Consider the following 20,670-nt stretch of genomic DNA (forward strand, 5'->3'; position numbering starts at 1 on the left):
AATTTATCCAACTCTGATTCCTCCAACGAGCGACGGCACAAAGCTCGGCAACTACAATAGGATTTACTGTAATGTACCACTGAGGACGTCTTTACATTGCACAGGTGACGGTTACAATGCAGCTTGAGGGAATACTAAAGGAGGCTTTGTGAAGTATAGACTGTTAGTATAAACTTGTAAGAGTACGTAAGAGTAATACCTTGAGGTTTTACAGTGGTAAGCATTTTGTGTGTGTGTGTGTATCTATGTAATACACTCATACAAGTACAGTACGCGTGCACACGTACGTGCACGTGCATGCACATTGGCCATTCACATGGTGTGTATTTAAATGCTTGATTATGCATTTTGCATAGCTTTGGGACATGCATCACTCTTCCCAGACTGCTAATAAAGTGACCAGGGAGATGGGGGAACCTAAATGAATCCTAAAGTGCCTGGCTTGCATTCCTCACTCCCTCACTCTCCCTCACCGCGCTGCTTAGTTATTCCAGCCCGTCGTGAAAAGCTGTGCGCCGCTCGGCTCTCCTCCTCCTTATGTCTGTCTGCAATAGCCAGGTGCTCTGTCTCCTGAAGAGGTGTGGCCTGCTCCTAATTGCCTGGACCACAGTGAACTATGGGCGAACGCTCTGTGTGAAGGAGCACCGCGGAGGAATAATTTTGAATAAATCACGTAGTTAGCCGGGTGGTATTTTCTGCTAAATAAGCAGTTCCGCAGTCGTCTCACACGGAGGTGTGAGCGTTAGAATGACGGGTCACTTGCCATAGGTCATGTTGGGGAGGATTTAAATGATTTAAGTGATGTCACTGCCACTGAAGGGGACAGGTTGAGGAAGGATGTGTAAGGCGGCCCATCTTTGTTGTTTGAACCTGACAGACTCTCATCCCTCACTCTTTCACTCGCCCCTCTGAAGGAGGGCTCATAGCCCTGGGACGAGGGCTTCTTATGATGAGAGAGGTGAGAGGTTGCTTGGATCTCTTTCACTCTTCCTCTCCCCTCTTTCTCTCTCTGCCAGCCCAGAATGTTTTTATTGAAGTCTGAGAAGTGCTGACCACAGAGAGACAAGTCCAGCACACACTGTAATGTTTTAAATCAGGAGATGCGCCAGTTGTAATAAGCTGCAGCCAAATAGACTCAGGCTCAGTCGACGTCTGCCAAACAAGCAAACATAGTAATGTTGAATGCGGAAAACCATCTGGCAAGTGGCTATAACATTTATCTGATATTACCCCGAGCTCTTTTAGCATCTTTAGCGCAGTATGAAATGAGCACAGGCTCTCAGATGCTGTGATAAAGTTCATAGGAGATGCAGTAGGCTAATTAGATGTAATTCTGTGTTTGATGTCTCTGTGAGATTTAAATTGTCTGATGCTGTCTCTCGTCATCTTTCATAAAGCACCAAGAGTATATTCAGACATGAGAAGGGAACTTAATGAGTGTGTGTGCGTGTATGCATCCAGTGCCCTACATGTCCACGTCTGCTTGTGTTTCACATGTGAGAAAGGGGAAAGTGTGCACGCATGTACCCTGTTGTCAGATTGTTTTTGTTGTAAAGGACGGGAGAGATTGTCGGCTAATGAACAGACAAGTGCGTCACAACAAGTCAACGGCTGCCACGTCCGACCACTCTGACACTGTAAGTCACAAATTTCAATGTCAGCCCGATCAAGAATAACAGCCGCAGAGCTCTCTGTAGTCGAGGGCTCTCTCTGAAAGAAACGTGTGGTATCGTGATGTTGTGCTTGTGAGCGTTATAAGAATGGAAGTGTTTATTGGCAAACACAAAATGATGATGAAAACGGGCCTTTTCAAAACAAAATGTGACATTTAAAAGCTGATATTCCAATAGCGCTAACCTTCACCTTTTTAAATTATGCTGTTTATGGTTTCAGTTTTTGTAACCTAGAAATGCTCTTTAAATATGTACCTATTTTACATAATCTGAGTACGGTGGGCAAAGTGACACTTTCCACAAGCTATGCAGTAGCTCTTGTGGCCCCTGGCCCACTTTTAAGTTTCAGTTTTGGCACTCCAAGGAGAAAAGTTTGGGCTCCCCTGGCTTAGACTAACCTTCTCTATCTATTGTGTATTATTAAGAATATCTTTGCTAAAGCAACACTCTTGTAAATTCCCGTTTGTTATAGTTATAATTGTTCACTTGACACTGAAACAGGAACCAGTTTCTATTTAAATCTGCACAGATTTTGATGCTAAGCTACATATTTTTTTCCCCCTTTCTTTCTTATATTCTTGTTTAACTGTTGCCCGGAGGTAACTTTGTCTCTTTCTTTCCTTTCAGTTGTCAGTTTGGTTGAACCATTTTAAATTGTTTTGTTCTCCGTATACAAAGTTTTTTCTGCGAACCCTTCATATGAAATATTATCTGTTAATGAAGAGGACCTTCTAGTTGTCCTCTCAGCGATCTGACTGTGCCATATCAAGCTTTTATGGCAGATGATTCAAAACTTTTGAACAGTAGTGCACACAGTTTATGTAGGGTTTTATTTGTATTATGTTTACTTCCCCATCAGTGTATATGATTTTAGTGCAGGACTTTGCAAATCACTCTTGACTGTGTAACTCTGTGGCTTTTGCTGATATGGCTGTGTCTCCGAGCCTTGTCTTGTGTTTATAGGATATCCTCTGCAGTCAGGTTTCATGGAAATGATATCAGTGAACCGCTCCAGGCATCCAAACAATCCTGCCCCAGGCACTGCTATCATTATTATTTCTGGGAAGTTGTGTGCATGCATCTGTGTGGTGGACACATGTACGTATGTATATGTGTGTGTTTGGATGTGCTTTGACACAGAGTTAACACTGGTTTACAGCTTAATCAGTCTGTGTAACTGAATGCATATTTATCAGAGAGAGAAGTCATGCTCAAAGAATCAGACCTCAGCCCATACATCATTATCAAACACACACCACACACACACACACACACACACACACACACACACACACACGCTAACTGTTGGGACACACACAGACGCGCACACACACAGATCCACATTTCATTAGAGGGGCAGATTCAGGCAGCAGTAGATTAAAAACAACGTGTGTTTTTACAGGTCCATAAATCAAGCATGGGACGAGGGGGATTCATTTAGAGAACAGCAGAGTTGTGGCGTAGTTGCCCTCACGTGACTAATGCTTAACTGCGATACTTTGATACACTGCCTTTTTATTAGTTTCATTCTCTCCTGCCGCCCCATATCAATGATTATCTCTCAGCTCACATTTGACTTGCAGAGTAGGCTAGATGTTGTGTTCATTTTAGCCGAACATTTTCGATGATGAAGCGGCCTCCCCATCCGACCAGTGATTAAGCCTACACATTGGCAAATGACGAGGCCTACAGAACAGTATTAGCAGCATAATGCGTCCCAATCTTACACAACTTTGTCGCACGAGATTGATCTTGTGTAGAAGAAGTGAATAAATCTCTGTTTTATTTTATTTTCACGCCCTGCGTACTGTGTTTGGACGGTCACGGTCTCGATTCTTTTCATGCACTGAGCTGGTGAATGGTCGCAGGGCTGTTAATCTGTTATTGCTATTTGAGCTGCTCATACTTTGAAAACGGTACCAGTGTTTTAATGGTGTGTGAAGCACTCCTATAAAATGTTGTGTTGATCACTGATGTTGGGGTATAAAAGCAACATCACACATGCACACCCACACATGTGATGCTCCCTCCTCTCAGGTGTACCTGTGTATGTGTGCGTGTTTGAGTGTGTAATCTCAAGCTCTCAGTGGTCTGTGTGTGTGTGCGTCAGTGCCGGTCTCAGGCTAGAGAGCAGGTGTAATTTCCCCTGCACTAAAACCCCAACAAGTGGCACCAGGGGAGAGAGGAGCATATTACAGGTTCAAGCGGCTCTGCTCCCCTGGACCACAGAGAGCTACAGGCTCTCCTGACCTGTGACCAGGCACAGCCCCTGTGTGTGTGTGTGGATGTGTGTGTGTTTGTGTGTTGAGGGAGGCTCAGAGGTGTCGGAGCTGCCCCACTGTGTTTCTTTCATGGTGTAAAGCCTTTATTAGGGTACAGACCTGTTTGGGGGGCCGCAGGGCAATATTATTTCACATGTTCCAGCTGAGAAATGAGCGTGTGTGTGTGGGTGTGTGTTTATTGTACAGCTTTTAGATAACCAGCTCTATATAGAGGCAGGTGAGAAGGTGAGCAGGCTGGGTAAATATATCAAATAACTGTAATAACAGCTGCTGTAAACCAGTGACCACAGTTTGACCTTTAACCTCTAAGTCCCTCAGTCACAGCACTGTAGTGTATGTACCGTGGACCGCAGGGACTCAGCTGATTGATGAGTGTTGGATGATATGATGTTTCAAACTTTGAGCTTTTTGTTGTTCCACCAGTGCTATCAGGTGGATTGGGTTATTTTTTCTGAATGGACAGTTAACTTTTAAGCACTGTTTAATTAATTGGCTGTTTGCAAAAGCTGCTTCTCTTAACAACAAATGTCCAATAATAGCATAGCAATGATATCTGTGCATGTCAGTCCTGTCAAGCTTAGGAAATCTCCACATGCCCAAGTGGTGTTCATAGGGCTGTGGTAAGAGAGTTATAGCCTTTCCAAGAGCAAAAGTACTCAAGCATAAGTTTATCGAACAGACGCTGTGTTAGTCTGGCTTTAAGTAAAATGAAAATATTACCATGTCCAGCTAACTAGCTTGCTACCTGCAGTGGTAACCGAGGTTTATTATAAAGACCAAGGACTGTGTCATGCTAAATTACTTTGTGGGGTTACATTCCAGTTTACATTCTGCTTTTGTTTACCTCTGTCAACCCCATTGTTTTAGAAATGTCAAAAGATTTCAAAATGTACGTCTGCCCCTGTTATAGTCATACTCTGCAAATGTGCATTGCGAGAACAGAAAGATTGACAATCGTAGGAACAGTAACCGTCATGCGATGCTTAGTGGACTGGATTTCAGAGAGCAGGCGGAGAAGTACAAAGCTTCAGAATGTCTGGAAAATATATTCGATCTAATTCAGCTCAGTGTGATGGTGCACTGAGCTCCGTCTCCCTCGTCATTTGCAGTGATGTTCTGTAACACAGAGAGCTGCTACAGGACAGAGTAATTTGACAGACCTTTGTCATTCCTACAGGTCTGCGTGTGGCAGTGAACAGTGTTAATTGGTGCCTCTCATCTCTCCTCTGAAGGGCACTGCTGCCTATTAATACAGTGTCATGATAAATTAGCCCAAATAAAACCCTACACAGAGCAATGAGTGATGAGCTTATGTCTGCGTGAGTGTATGTTGGTGCATGTGCAGTTGGATATTTCCTTGAGTGAGTCTTCCTCATTAATTTTTGGTAGCCAAATCTCCATTAGGTTTAAATGATTGACCAAGACGAGCCAGCCAGGGCAAGGGAGAGGACTGGACTGATGGGCAGAGGGCAGGAAAAATCATGAGAGATGAAGTGAGGAGTGCAGCGTCTGGGTGAGGAGGGAGGTGGAAGGAGAAGAGAGTGAAGGAAGGTGGGGGTGGGGGGCAAGGATGCTCATCCATTACATCCCACAGCGGCCCAGGGGTCGTCTGCAGCAAGACTGATTCAGAGCGATCAGGTTTGGACTCCATCACCCATAAATCCTGGCATGCGACGCTGATGGATGTGGGCCATAAAGCCTCCCGCTCTGACATGTGGAGAGCAACATGGAGAACCATGGGAAAATGCGAGTGCTCCAGGTTAATGTCAACGAGGCCTGGGAGTGAAGAGGGGATGATGGAGAGAAAGAAAGACGGGGACAGGGAAAGATCAGAGGTGTGGAGAGGGGATGGGAGAAGAAGGTGAAAAAGCAAGTGGAGTTTGTGGGGACGCTGTAACAGAATTTACTGTGACATTGCAATGATTCAGCTGTCATCACGTGGGTTTAAACTCATGTTGCTTGGAGTGCACTGAATAGTCCAGCACCCGTTTGTAAGGGATGAAGACATCTAAATATCTTTCCTGACACTCATTTTGTAATTTATCTCCTCACATCTCCAAAGGTTGGTGATAAGCTGCATCACCAAAATAAATGTTGGCAATGTAAACCACCGATATGTTGAAACTTTTTCTCTATCTTGCAACATTACATTCCTTTATCCTGAAACTTAACATTTCTTTAGGCTCAATTGGCTTATCTGGGTCGCCACAAACACAGCTGGAAATTGTCTGGATGTCTTGTTAAAAATTTGGGACACATCTCGTCAAAAATATACACTTTCATTTCCACAAACATGGCTGTAAAATGTCCGGATGTCTCATTGAAAACATCCAGCATGTTTCACGCTTACAAATGTGTAAATTTCTGGTGTAGTGGACTCCGGCATGGCTGCCGTCTTGTTAAATGTACCAGATTTTGTTTCCACTAACTAGGCTGGAAATCTTCTCAATGTCTTTACAAAAATATCTGGTTTTGTTGGCACAGACATTGCTGGAAAATGTCCTGAAATCTTGTTAAAAATATCCAGTGGTTTCACACTTCTCGTTAAAGATACTGGATTTTTTTTGCCATGAACATGGCTGGACGTCTTATTAAAAATATTGAGTGGTTCATGCTCACAAATATTGCAATGCTGGCTCCAACAGTGGTCTCTGGCGTGGTAGCAGTCTCGCCCAGCTGCAACACTACCACCATTCCCTCCACCTGCTGACATTAAAGTCAGCTCATATACATGTAATGTGAACGTCATATGACACAAACTGTAGAAATGTCAATATGGTGCACATGACATGCAAATTTGAACCTATGCATGTTTTGCAGAAACATAAAATACTCAATATTTTACTCTGGTGACTGGAGTGTTATTAGATCTGATGTCCTTTAATTTACCCTGTTATTTTATATGTCTACATGGTGTTAGATGCATGACCAAGATGAATACAGCTCATTAAAAAAGCCTCGTGATTATAATAGGACCAAATACAGGAACTGCCGACCTGGCGAGACAGGAAATGGAGACATGTGTACTTCCTCATTAACGGAGCCCCATTTGGGCCATAAAGCAGCATCCCAATGCGCACAAAGAAAAAAATGCCCTGATTAGGGGGGTGGAGGGGCATTGCTACCCTAATGAAGGCTTCCCCCACAGTCATTTATGATATTGGTATGGGTGGTATGGTGACTAGGCCTATGGGATGACCTGACTTATGGAGATATGGACGTGAGATAGCAGTATATTTGTATGGATGGGAAAGATGAGAGGGCCGAGGGAACGCATATCCACAACTCATTTGCAGGAGTCAGTTTTACTAGGTTGCGGCTAATGGAGATGAGCTTGTGTTAAGAGCCAGGGGAGACGCTAATTTTACATGAAACCAAAAGAGGTTTGAGAGAGTGTGTGTGTGTTTGTGTGTGTGGTCAGGTTGCGTCTACTTCACCAAGTGAACTCTCAAACACCGACCATCTTTTCCCATAAAAGCTTTCTTTCTTTATCCAGCTGAAGAAGAAATGATTCATAGTGAGGTCGAGACGTCACTTATCATCATCATGTTTGCTCTTTTAATTTACATTTTAATGAATTGATATCTGATAAAAACACTGTATTTGGTTTAATCTCTACAGAGAGACTTCTGCTCAGATCTACTGAGATTGTGTTAATCATTTATTATTTTTTTGGTGCCTCAGTTGATGCCAAGAGTGCAAACTTTCATTCTAACTCTGTCGACAAATTCATGCAAATAACACAAAGTTTTTCTGCCACCTTTTAAGGATTTTATGGGCACTACAATGATTTTCGGGAGAGTTGGAAAGCGTTCATAGACACAGTGTTTTATATGCACAGCCTTGCATATAAATAGCTATTATGTGGGCCAGATAATGGGATTTATGAGGCTATTTTTTGACCAGTGGTATTGTGCGTGCCATACACTCATTAGGGTGGTTTGATATAAATAGCACGGCATTCTGACTTTGTCATTTTGGTGATGCTGTTGGTACACTTTCCTCTGTAAACTTTAGGGAATGCAATCTGATATTGAAAGCTGGTGGGGAAAATAAACACATAAATATAGATTTTAAGGCCTTTCACACACCCTGCCCAGTTCTGCGAATAAACTCATCCCCTCCCCACCGCTGTCTCCTCCTCTCCCAGCTTCCTAATTTCTCCACTTTTTCTTGTCCCACCCTCCATCACTCCCCCCACCGTCGGCACAGCAGCTACCTGAGGCCCTTGTGTCCACCTCATTCATCACCCGGGTTTGATTCCTCTGCTTCGAGAGAAAGAGAAGAAAGAGTTGAGGAGGAAGAGTAAAGAGTCATAACAAACCCTCCTCTGTTCTCTCCCCGTCTTTTACCTCCCTTCCTTCAGTGTGTGAGGGAGAGATGAATGCAGCCAGTGGAATTAATTGCACCCCGTTACTGAAGATCAGCAAGTTTGCACTGTTGGCGTGCTGATCTGCCATATGGCTGCCCACTAGGTGAACACTTTGATTAATGTTGCCCACTCCCCAGTTTTTTCTCCCCACTAATATTTGATTCTGATAGCTGAAGCTCAGCTCCTCATTCGGAGTCTCTCCATCTTCGGTCCTCACTCTCCTCCTGTTATCTTTTTGTTTTCCTCTGCGCACCTGAGCCATCTGTGTTTGCAGCTTAAGTTTGCTTTCCAGTCTTGCCCTCTCTTTTATTGTTGTTTTTCCACAAGCTTTGCTTACAAAGTGCAACGTGGCATCGGTGTAGGCAGTGTGGAGTTTAGAGTATCAGTGAGATTAGAGGGAGGAAGAGAGGCCGGAGTGTGTTCGTGTTAGAGATTTGGAGCTAAGGGTAGGCGTCCTTCGCAGTTGATTAGGCCCCTGGTGTGTCGAGGGTTTCTCCATTAGCCTCCTCAGCCTCTCGCTTTCTACTGTGCACAGTGACTACTCTCTACCCCAGAGGTCTGGGATACACGCACAAACAAACAGGAACAGACACACACACGCCATGCTCACAGGCAGATAGGACGCTGTGCTGGAGTCCAGGCGGTAACAAGGAGGTGAACAGATGCTGGAGTCACAATATCAATAGGGCTGAGTGTAGGTAATAATACCTTAGCAGGGTTCGGCCATGAGACAGCGCTAACTAGAGAGGCAACTCTCAAGTGGAGCATTCACTATCTGCAAATCACACCATGCAGCCGTGTGCGCGTGTGTGCGTGTTTGTGTTTGTGGGTGCACTTCCTCCCATTACATGTTGGAGTGAGCCTGTTTTTGCTGCAGGGGAGCAGTGGGATGGTGTCAGTGCCATCATCAACTCTGAGATAAAATGTTCTCACCTAAGGTCACAAGTTCAACTTTGTTTTCTTTTTTTTTTCTCCTGCTATAATGAGGCAGCAATAACAGAACCGTATGCAGACATCTACACTGGAACATCTATTACAATCACTCGGGTGCTTTGTTTTCCCTCTGTTTTATGGCCTGTTCCTGCTGCTCATCTATTTTGGTCTTCCTCAGTCTTGTTAAGTGCTGCCATTCTCCTGTGTTTGGATGTGGCCCAGAGGGCCCTTAGCGAGACCAGGGGCTGGGAATGAGCTGCGAGCCCCAGCCAGGGGGTGCCCACGGTAGGCTGCCAGTCCCACTAAATCTCCCTGATTACCCGGGGTGGCTGTGGTGTGATGGGGCGGTTACCAAGGTGGTGGGCTCTCCAAAGAGGCTGATTGAGATGCAAATGGAGGCCATAACTCAGAGGTAATGCAGACCTGAGCACCCTTTGCCTTGTCCGTTCCTGTTCACCTCCCTCTCTCATCGCTCCCCATTTACTCCACCATAGGAGGAGGGACTGTTATTGTCTCAGTATAAAGTTAGATATTTATCATAGTGTAAGATAAGGGTAGAGAAATAAGGGTGTGGGCCGAGGGGAATAAGAACGTATGAGCATGTAAATAGATAGTGGTTTTGATTGAGGTAAACAATAACCAGACGCTACCAGATGAATTGTGTACTCCTGTGTTTGACCACTTGAACACACAGACATACAGACACATCTGAAGATACCAAACTCTGTTTCTTAGAAAGAACAGATGGACACAATAAAGTGCGAGGGACTCGGCTCGCCAGTAGAAAGGTGGAGTGAACAGGGGAGGAGGAGGGGGAGGAGTAATTGCACAGTCCTTTGCTGAATTGTTCTGTGGATGCAAATTTAAATCCCTCCTATTATTTTAATAATCTGCCTTTTACTGCTTGTGCTCGGATCATTTGTTTGCAAACCAGGTTATTTGGAGAGGGAGGCTCGGGGGTAATTTCATGCTTTGGAGCATTTATATCTATAACTTAATGAGGAGAGGGCCTGTTGTTTCCTGGTAATACACTGCTAGAGGGGAGCAAACTTTTTATTCTCCGTTTAGGGTACTGTTAGAGGGCAATAATGTGGGATTACTCGGATGGAATTAAGGAGCAAACTGAGGAGAGACCTAATGCAGCTTTGGGTGATAGACCAAACTTAATACTGATGTTTCATTCAGGGTTTTTTAGGTTCATGGGATCTACCGTAGGAGACGGGCTTTCCCATTTGCCCATTACAATAAGCTTACACAAATTTCTTCAAAGATTTCTTCAGATTTAAGCATCCTCAGTCCCCAGCTGCTGCCTAATTAGGCTCTGTCTGGTTTTACTCCTGTGCACATTTTCTTTTCTTTCTTGCTTACCTAAACTTCTTAAATTGTTTATGCAACAGACAAACTGTAGACTGTGTATCAGTTTATGAAATTCAGATCTGTCTCCTGCTTATTGTCACTCACTTCGTGCCAGGGCAGTAAGTCAGCCCGGTGGCCCGGCCCAACTCAATTTAACACAACCTTATTACATTTAGCCGATAGACAAAAGGAAGACTCGCTGTCTGCACGGTCCTGTGAGATGATCGGGATTGTTTAATGTGGTTACTCTCCTTCAGTGGAGCCAAAGATGTCGCGGGATGGAGGGAGAAGGTGCGTGTCCACGTCGCGCCGTCCACCTCTTCTTCTTCTTCCCTTCCTCCTCGCTGTCATTCCTTTGCTCCTCTGCTCCCCTGTGAAGGACTCTTCTCTCTGCAAATTTAATCAGACTGCATGAATTAAAGCAATAACTCAATTTGTTTACAAGGCGTCATTTATTCTCTGTCAGGCCGGCGCTCCGTTGACAATCTGCGGCTCGCTGACCCCCGACCTTTGCCGAGGTCACATGGTGCATTTATTACGGCGCTCAACGAGATTCTTTCAGGCTATTATCAGGCGACAAGGGGCTAAAGATGCATGATGAGAATCCTATTATTCAAATGCGCGTAACGCTGTAACAGAATGCAAAACCACATGACCTTATCAACAGACAGGGTAGATCATGTAAACGGTGCTCGAACAACTACAGTTGGCGGTAATGAATGTGTTTATGAACATGAAAATTACCATAAGAGCTCCGACGATGTATTGATTAATTGTTCGGCTGTCATCTAAATGAATCACCGAGTATTTTGATAATTGATTAACTGGTTTGAGTATTTTTTTAAAGAAATAATAATATATAATATAACAGTTTCCTAAATGTGAATATTGTCTGGTTTCTTCTGCTCTGTGACAGTAAGCTGAATATATTTGGGTTGTGGACAAAACAAGACATTTGAGGACGTCGTTTTGGGCTTTGGGAAACACTGATTGAATTTTTTTTACAATTTGCTGACATTTAATAAACCGAACATCTGATCGACTAATCAAGAAATTAATCGACAGATTAAATGTCAATGAAAATAATAATCAGTTGCAGCTCTTGTAGGGTTGGCTTGACATTCTGACGATTCCCTTCGTCTTCATCCAACACAGGAAAAGGTGGCACAGAATAATTGGCAATTAGTGCAATTACTAGGAAACAACAATCAATCACTTAAATTATTAAATGCTAATGAATCAAATATCAAATAAACTACATTCAGGCTCCCACAGCCCTAATTACCACCATATCTTACAATAACAATTATTGTTTTTCTCAGATTATGCCACTTGTAACCCTTTGATTTCCCCTCTTTTATTTCCCCCCTCTTGATCACTTTATCTTCAGGTCGCTCTTCCATTCACTCATTTGTTCAACTTGTATTGTGGATTCACATCTGTGCCATTGAATATCAGAGACGTTATCCCACAGAGCAGAGAGAAAAAAGTCAAAATCTCTTGTATTTCCAAGCTAAACTATTGTGACACTGGAAAATGGTAAGCAGTTTAGAATATTGCCAAACAAAAGAGCTTTTAATCAAAGTGCACGCCAGACCCTGCGGAGTGTAAACCACTCCCTCATCAAAAGGCCTATTATGCACTTACTCACATCAAAGGCCTCCATGTTTCTTAATTGCCAGATTCTTTTCTTATTCAATTATGTTATGTTTTTATAAAGCTGATACAAAAAGAGCTCGGGTAACCAAATCAAAGGAGCTTAATTTATCATCTCTGCACAGCGATTGTGTGTTCACTACAACAGTGTACACACGTGTAAACGCGTGCATGTCTTGCGAGTGTGTTTGGTTCCTTCCCAGCCCCTCCGGATAGCGAGATGATACGAGGCACGAGTGTTTCAGGAGGAATTAAACAGTGTAAAACTAGCAGGTTTAGATAAAGCAATCACATTACTGCCGCACTTGAAAAGAACACATTATTTTGTACTTGAGCGAGTGTTGAGCTTTATTGCTGACGCCCCCAAATAGAAAGTTGTGTATGGAGTATAAGTGCACAGGGTCTAGGAGTTTTTCCGCGACTTTATTGTTATCTAAACCACAACATAATCAGCATCTAAGTCTGCGTGTGCCGTTCAGCCCGACACTAAAGTCCCCGCGCAGAATTGCAAAATAAGCTGGGTGTAAATATGTAATTGCCAGTGCTTATTCTGAGATCTGAAATATTAGGGAGCAATATGGATCGCATTAAAATCCTGGTTGTTAGGGGTATCGGTTACACTGAAGACATGCAGGAAAATGTGCACTGTCTGCGAATCTGGCGGAGATGGAGTGGGTGAGATGAGGGGGGGAGATAGGAGCAGGAGAGGGTGAGGAAATGGAGAGGAAGAGAGACAGAGAGAGGAAGAGGAGAGTAAGATGAAAATCTCTTAATGTCTTTCTGAGAACATAGACACATTATTTAAATCTCCATCACTTTTTAATGTAAATCTGATCAGGCCTCTCGCTGGACGAAAAAAGGTTGAAGAATTGAAGTAGAAGCAGTAATGTGGACACACACACACACACACACACACACACACACACACACACACACACACACACACACGCACACACACACACACACACACACACACTGATAGATAGAAAGAAACAGGTTTATAAAATAACATTGTTAGGATTGAAAGCTGGATGTCACCGTCTCAACTCACACTTTTATCCATTACAGAACACACAACACTTTAAAAAATGATTTTGCCGTCCTTTGCCTTGATGAAAAATAACACAGGCTGGCTTGTGGAATATCTTGTGTGTGTGTTGGTATGTATGGGTGCATGTGTAAGTTTGTATGTGCGCGTGTATGTGTGCGTTTGTGTGGAATCTGATATCTGCCTCAGGCCCCATGGCCCTGGTCTGTCTGCATCCGAAAAGCAAACTCTGCAATTATGATGACCGCCCTGTCCTTTTCATTTCCCATCTCTGTCTCTCTCTCTCTCTCTTTCTCTGCGTGTCGGCCTCTCACACTCGCTCTCTCTCTTTCTTTTTCCGTCTCTCCATCGTTATTTTTCTCTCTCTCTGACCTGTCTTTGTCTCTTCTGAAAGGTAAAGAAATTCTTAATAGCAAGACAGTCACAGGTTTGATTTCACCCGCAATATAAAGTCTCTATATGAGTGTGTGTAAACTGACTACCACACTCACGTTTCACCTCTCCTTTAAATGTTTTGCTTTTGATAAGATTTTTTTTGGCGACATCCTTATTGTTGTTCATATTGTTCTCCCAATTTATGAATTAAATTTTAGTTGAAATAAAACAACAATAATGAATATTACAATGTGAAACATGTTAAAATGATCATGATTTTGACATGATAATGTTATACTTACTGTCATGTTGTCATTTTTTATTTAATTTGTTTAAATTTTAATGTAATAATTATACTTTTTGCATGATTTTTTTGATTGACGCTCTTCTCTAAATATGTTGTGGTGAAAAGTACATTTACTTAATTACTGTACTTCTCGTTTTTTTGAGTATTTCCATTTGATAAAGTTGGATAATTGTTCTCCTATAGATTACAGGGAAGTAATGCACTTATTTCACAAAATGTATTTTGCCCATTAAAGTCTAAAGTTACAGATTAAAGGTTCAGTACGTAGTTTTGGGGAAGAAACTTTAATCAGAAGGGAAAGATCTTCATTGACTAAATAAACAAACAAACTCTTGTTTATTCAGTTATGGAAAAAATAAATATGTTTTGAGTTTGTATTATTACCTCATTAATATTGTAAATATTAAAATTCTTAGTTTAAATTTCTTCTCCAAAACTACATAGTGCCCCTTTATGATAAAAAAAACTATAATGGGCATATGAAATATAACGCGTCACTATACAGCAGTATATAAAGTACTTAAGATTGCGTCATTTCAAGCAGCTGTTATATAAAAATTCTGCTTGCATGGTAATGCATCAGGATTAATAACTCTGTAATACAAAATGCAGTAATGCATAATGAGTACTTTATTTAAAGTACAAATTGCTGTTAGAACTCAATAACACATTAGCTTAAGTCTGTTTTTAATAGAACAGCTGGAATGGAGTATTTATATATGATGGTATCACTACTTTCTCTTGCCTGAAGTAAATAAATTAAAATAAAAACCACAGGATCTCTGTAATTATTTCCCCTTCTTTCTTCTTCCTGTTTTTCTCAGCATGCTCAGTGTTTCTCTGCCGCCTCCACATGACTCCTTGTCAGGTTTGACTGAGTGATTAACTGATTGAAGTGCTTACTAATTAATGTGTTTCATTAATTACACTCATTAATGCTGTGTTTACTAACATGGCCTGCAGTAGCCTTAGTACCTCACTGAACGAAGATGTCAGCAAGCACTTAACTGAGGCCTGGCCTTTACTCTGTGTGTGTGTGTGTGTGTGTGTGTGTGTGTGTGCGTTTGTGCGTGCAAGAGAGGTGCCCCTGATGTCCGTGTTGAGAGTATCAGCACGTTTGTGCCTCATTCTCCATGTTTCTCATCTGGAAAATCATCTCATGTCCTTCCTTCACCTTTCCCATATCTGCCCCTGCAATTGCTTGATTTGTAACTTGATTTCAGGAAAGGGAAAACCTGTAGATTATCCAGCTTTCATTAGGGGGGGAAAAACCCAGTCCGTGTCAGAGAAAGAAGAAATCAATTTAATACAGACTTAACTGGAGGAAATTGCATATTCTGCCTGTATGTGCTGAACAGGCACTTTCTCTTCCTCACCAGAGACCTGCCTCCCTATTAATTGCAGTGTGTGTGCATGTCAGCGAGCGACTGGACGTGTATGTGCGTGCGCATTTGTTTGTTTGTTTGCGCGCGATTGAAATGTGCAGAGCGCGCGCATTCATTTGTGTGTTAGGTGCTCGAATGCATGTTTGAGCGTGCGCTCAGTCTCTTTGTCTGTGAGTGGAGGTCAATTCTCAGACCTGTGGTAGGGCGCCCAGCCAGATGTGTCTGTTTCTTTATTTGCGGCGTGCATGTGCGTTCAGCCGCACGTGGTGTGTGTCCATATTTCTTTGTTGGGTGTATGGCGCGTGCGTAAGCGCGAGCGCATGTGACTTAGCCAGGTGGAGAGGAAATTGGTTGGTATTTATGAACAAACGTCATAATTGTGACAGGATGATATACGACCGGCACATTCCACAGTTTCCATCCACCCCCTCCTCCCTTTTCTCTTTTTCTTTTTTGCTAAAAATATATATCTATGATAAAATACAGTCTTAAAAGCTGATGACCAATTTAGTGTGGCGTGTTGCGGACAAGGTCACAGAGATCTGTGAGTTCCTCTGTGTTCCTCCCTCCGAGGCCTGTTCTAATCTACGGAGCAAGAAGAGGGGCTCAAAGTCATTTCTCTAATTGCTTTTATAAGGTGCCCTTTTCACATGGTGTCTTTGCTCATTCACTTTCACCGCCATTACAACACCTTACCTCCGCACCTGCTGGTTAAAATACAGTCATTTAGTGCTGCTGTTGCTGCTGCCTTATATTGATATCTCATATTCAGCGGGAGCAGAGCTGGTACACTTTTTGTCTTTCCTCAGTCACTCTTTAACCATCCCTCTCCATGCCTGGGGTGTTAACCGGGGTCTGCAGGGTAAGTGTTTCATATATATGGGGCTACTTTTGATTTCGTAAGTGTTGTCCCCGCATTGGTGATCTATAAGAGGAGTCGAGGTGGCGAGGGGGAAGCAGGAGGTGAGGGAAGATGGAAACAGGGGTTAAAGTGTGAGAGGGAAGGCTGAGAAGGATAAGGGAGAGAGAGGGGGGGATGAGATTGAGCCTAGTGCATTAAGACAGTGTATTATTTGGCGGTTCCACTTGCTTGCGTCCATTAGGGGTGGCTGCTATGCTATTAAAGGGGTCAGCGAAGTGTGTGTACCTGTGTGTGTGCGTGCGGGTATGCCTACATGTGTGTGTTTTAAGAGTTAGTAGAGTGGTCCAGTGTCTTATTGAACAGGATGGGGCTCCCCTGCTCTAATACCTCTTCATTTTATTGGATTGGATGGCCCCAGTTATAATTGTATTAGGGCTCTCCCCCTCTCCATCCCCCCGCTCCTCCTCCATTTTTCTCCACAGCAATGACCACATGTCACTCCCCCCGGCACACGTGGAAAACACCAGGAGAGATGAGGGGAACCTCTGCAGAGGCCAACTTCCTTCGATCAATCACTTCTCTCCATCCTCGGTTCCCTTCTTCCTCCTGAAAGTTGTAAAGGTCGTCGTCATGTTACAGACAGCTGTTCTATTGGGTTGACGGCTGGAGGAAAGGTGAGAGGTGGCGGCAGGAGTTAGAGGGCTGATGGATCTGATGCCCAAAGTTATCATCGTGGTGACCTTGCTGATTTCTTGCCCCGATCTTGTGGCTCTTGCTCGGTCATGAAGATGGACGCGCAGTGGCCCCACTTTCTAGTTTTTCAAGCTTATTTACACGTGTGTTTCATTCATAATTAGCCTTTTGCATTTAGCTGGAGCGATAGGTTGTGTGTAGCTGGGGGCGGTGAGCTCTGTCACCCCGAGCCGAGCTCTGTGGTGTTGCACACTCAGCGATTACTCCGGAGTTAACCAGAGAGGCTTCGCTGCCTCTCACTTTTCCTTCGCCCTTGAAGAGACCAGGAGTTGTCAGGGTCCTCGTAAAAACCCTGAACGATTGCGTCTGTGCGTTCTTCCTCTCTTTTTCTACCCCTTTTTTTCTCCTCTTCTCCTTCCAAAACCTGGCCATCTGTCTAATTGTTCACCTCCATCGCTTTAATGCTTTTTACATGCTTTTTTCCCCCTCTTTCCAGGCAATAAACTTTATTTTCTTCGCAAGACTTCAATCTGCAGGGGGAGGGTAGGCGGGCAGGCTGCTCACCTTCTCCCTGCTGGATTTGCTCCAGTGGCCCCCCTTCAACCCCCCCTCCATCCTCCCTCTGGTCTCCCATTACTCCAGCTCTCCTTCCCTGTTCTGCACCCCCCCGTCTCTGGAGAAGGGGGTATGTGTTCGTCAAGCTGACACCTGCTCTCATCTTCTCTGCTGGTCATACACACATGGAGGGCTACCCTGTTGAGGAGGCCTTACGCTGACCTGTTAATTACCACACTGCTGCCTGCCTTGACCTTGTTTGGAAGTAATGTCTCACTTTTCCTGCCTTAAAATAAAATTGAAGTACAACTTGAAGGCTTACCGTAAAGTTTATCGGTCATTTTTTTATCAGACTACTTGGTGACCAGCTGACCCCTTTTTGCTTTACACGCATTTCTGTGTGTAAAAGTGGGCAGGAGTGTGAATGCTGCACATACAAGCCATTAGATTAGACAGTTGTCTCCTCTCACCTGTGATTACTGCTGTGTGCAGATCATATAAGCAGGTACCCTATAATCATATCTATAATAGCCATAATCAGCCCTTTAATGCTTTGTAATAGCATCCATATAATGGTATAGAGTAGCATCAAGAGAATAATTCAGGCATAGATAATGGCGTGATAGCGTGGTTTTACCCTTGAGTCACAACATTGAATTTGTTGTGCGTGTGTGTGTGCCTGTGTATGCATGTATAAATACGCCCAGGGGCTGTTAAGGTGTCTGTAAAATGCCTGAAGAATCACATTTCCATCAGAAGGCGCTCTTAACCCTTTCCTGTTTTCTTTGTGCTCGCTGCTCCATGGAGCGTCCTTGCTCTGAGTGTCATGTACACTTGGCTCTGCGGAGACAGACGCGCCTAAGGAAAGACGTTCCCATATGACGCCCACGGACTGGAGATCAGATCAGTGGAAAAGGCTGACAGGGGAGCAGTGGTGGCAGTGGTGGTGGTGGTGGATGGGAGCGTAATGCTGAACGCTCTTCCGGTGTGTAACATGAGCTGACAGCGTTCCTCGGGGATGGCAGGCAGGACGAAGGGGAGAGGTAGCGTCAAGAATACCTGGTGCTACTGAAGCTAGAGGCCAGCTGGGAGTCCTGGGAGCAATATCTCACTCCTTCTCCCCTCTCCAGCATGAGGGATGAGTCTAATGGACCGTTTTAGTCTGAGCGGAACACGGTGCACCTCGGTTCACGCTGCACGCACTCGTACACCGAGGTCCCGCGTGAGCTCATATGTTAAAGGGAGATGGACCCTGGGTTATCTGTTGAGAGAGGCCTGTACTGATAAAGATGTAGAGAAAAAGCAGGAAGGAGGCAGAGGAAAAAGACAGAGAGAAAGTCTGAGTTGACGCGCTTTGGTCGTACGCTTATTAAAAAGATATGCTCCTTTAGGCCTGCCTGCGTCTCTGCTGAGGCCTTTGCCCTGCAGCACAATGCCACAGTGGGATGGAGAGGATGATGAATATTTAGCCTGTCTTCCTCAGTGTGTAAATGCAGCTATGCATTCACTTCTTAAGTCATTTATCTTTCTCTTCTCCTCTTCTATCCTCCCCCTGTCTCCCAGCATATGGTGTAAGATGAGCCACACATACACACACACACGCAATGAGAACATGCAATCGGAAGCTGTGGAGTTCTTTAGGAGTCTTTGGAAAGGAGTGTGACCGCTTGTCAACACCCTTTTTAATTTATTTTTTACCGGCATAAATGAAAATAAAAGTCTTGTTTAGATAGCTCAAATGACAGATTATGGACATTACATCTGCACAATATACAACATCCTTTTTTCCTTTGAGACCCTCAATTCAGATAAGGAAAAACTCCCCAAAAAATCCTTTTAACAAGGGAAAAAAGGAGGAAACCTCAGAGGAGCACTCCCTCTTCCAGGATACACAGGCGTCTTTAGTATTCACACAGGGGGATGTTTAGATCCTTATGTTTAATCGCACTTCAAACGGGATGAAACCTCACACCTTTTTTATAATAATTTAAACCTGGACCTGATGATAACGGTTTGCAAAAACCACACTAATGAACCTGTTCCTGGTTATAACAGTCGTACTCTTGTGTTTCTTGTGTCTGCAGCACAAAGCAAGAGTAGAAGCCATGATGTGCGACCTGGCCTCCTTCCGCAGCGTCAGGGAGTTTGCTGACTCCTTCAAGGCCAAGAAACTGTGAGTATAAACCAAATTGTTGATTTTCTATGCAGGATGTCCTATTATCTCTAATATTTTCTGCCCTTTTTCAAATTATTTGCCTAAATTTTGGTAGAATAAGAGGTGAGTAGAATTAAAAGCTCTACAATCCTGATTCCAGTATTTGCAAATCATTCTTTTGTTCCCAACGTCTCCCAAAAGAGAGAGTCTCCATTGTAAAGACACAGGCGTAGAGCTGGTTTTAAAATGGTTTGGGAATTTAATATACACACCTAACCGACAAATCATGAGACAGTCTCTCTGTAGTCCCATTCAACTGTCAATCTTTTTCATTCTACTTACTCATAAAGAGATAAAGAAATGGAAACAGGGATAAAGAAACAAAATAGTAGAGTGCATACTTCCGCCACGGCCCAACACTCGCCTTTAAATAAAGAAAGTCAGAAAACCTTCCTGGATCCGTCCCTTTATCCGGACCTGCACCAAGATGTAATGGGGTCTATTTTGGGCCGAGGGCCATCCTCCCTCCATGTTTTGCGGAAATCCGTTCGGTAGTTTTTGTGTAATCCTGCTGACAAACCAACCAACAAATAAACAGACACAGGTGAAAACGAAACCTCCTCGGCGGACGTAATAAATAAAAAACAAAGAGGACTACACAGGCTCCGTCATTCAGGCCGATCACTGTATTCATCACCATGCTTAAAGGACATCCAAACTTTTCTGATGGACACCATATGGACACTCTTCTGCTCCCAGGAGTGAGTGTGTGTATTTGTGTCCATTTGCTTGACATTGGTCGAGCGCACTACAAGACTTTATGGCACTTTTTTATTTTGTGGTGGTCAGCTTTTACGGCATGTGTTTTGCGTCCTGCGGTCGCTCGCACCGTTGCTATTTTTGGGGTCATGTATTCTGTCATCCATACTGCTCATCCACCCGCAGGTCTCCAGGCGAGGGGAGTGTGTGTGTGTGTGTGTGTGTGTGTGTGTGTTTGTCTGTATGCGGGTGTCAGGGG

General features: G+C 43.7%; 1 protein-coding gene across 3 annotated transcripts in view; it reads left to right on the forward strand.

The window, feature by feature from the left end:
• Positions 1-20,670, forward strand: part of wwox (WW domain containing oxidoreductase) — a 135,015-nt gene that overhangs the window by 18,025 nt on the left and 96,320 nt on the right. For all 3 annotated transcript variants that reach the window (XM_084363228.1, XM_084363229.1, XM_084363227.1), the window contains exon 6: positions 19,582-19,670. In XM_084363228.1, the coding sequence (XP_084219354.1) occupies positions 19,582-19,670 (89 nt within the window). The remainder of the gene's footprint in view (positions 1-19,581; positions 19,671-20,670) is intronic.

This window comes from Pagrus pagrus (genome assembly GCF_965226575.1).
Source record: "Pagrus pagrus genome assembly, chromosome: 10".
In the NCBI taxonomy this organism is placed as follows: Eukaryota; Metazoa; Chordata; class Actinopteri; order Spariformes; family Sparidae; genus Pagrus; species Pagrus pagrus.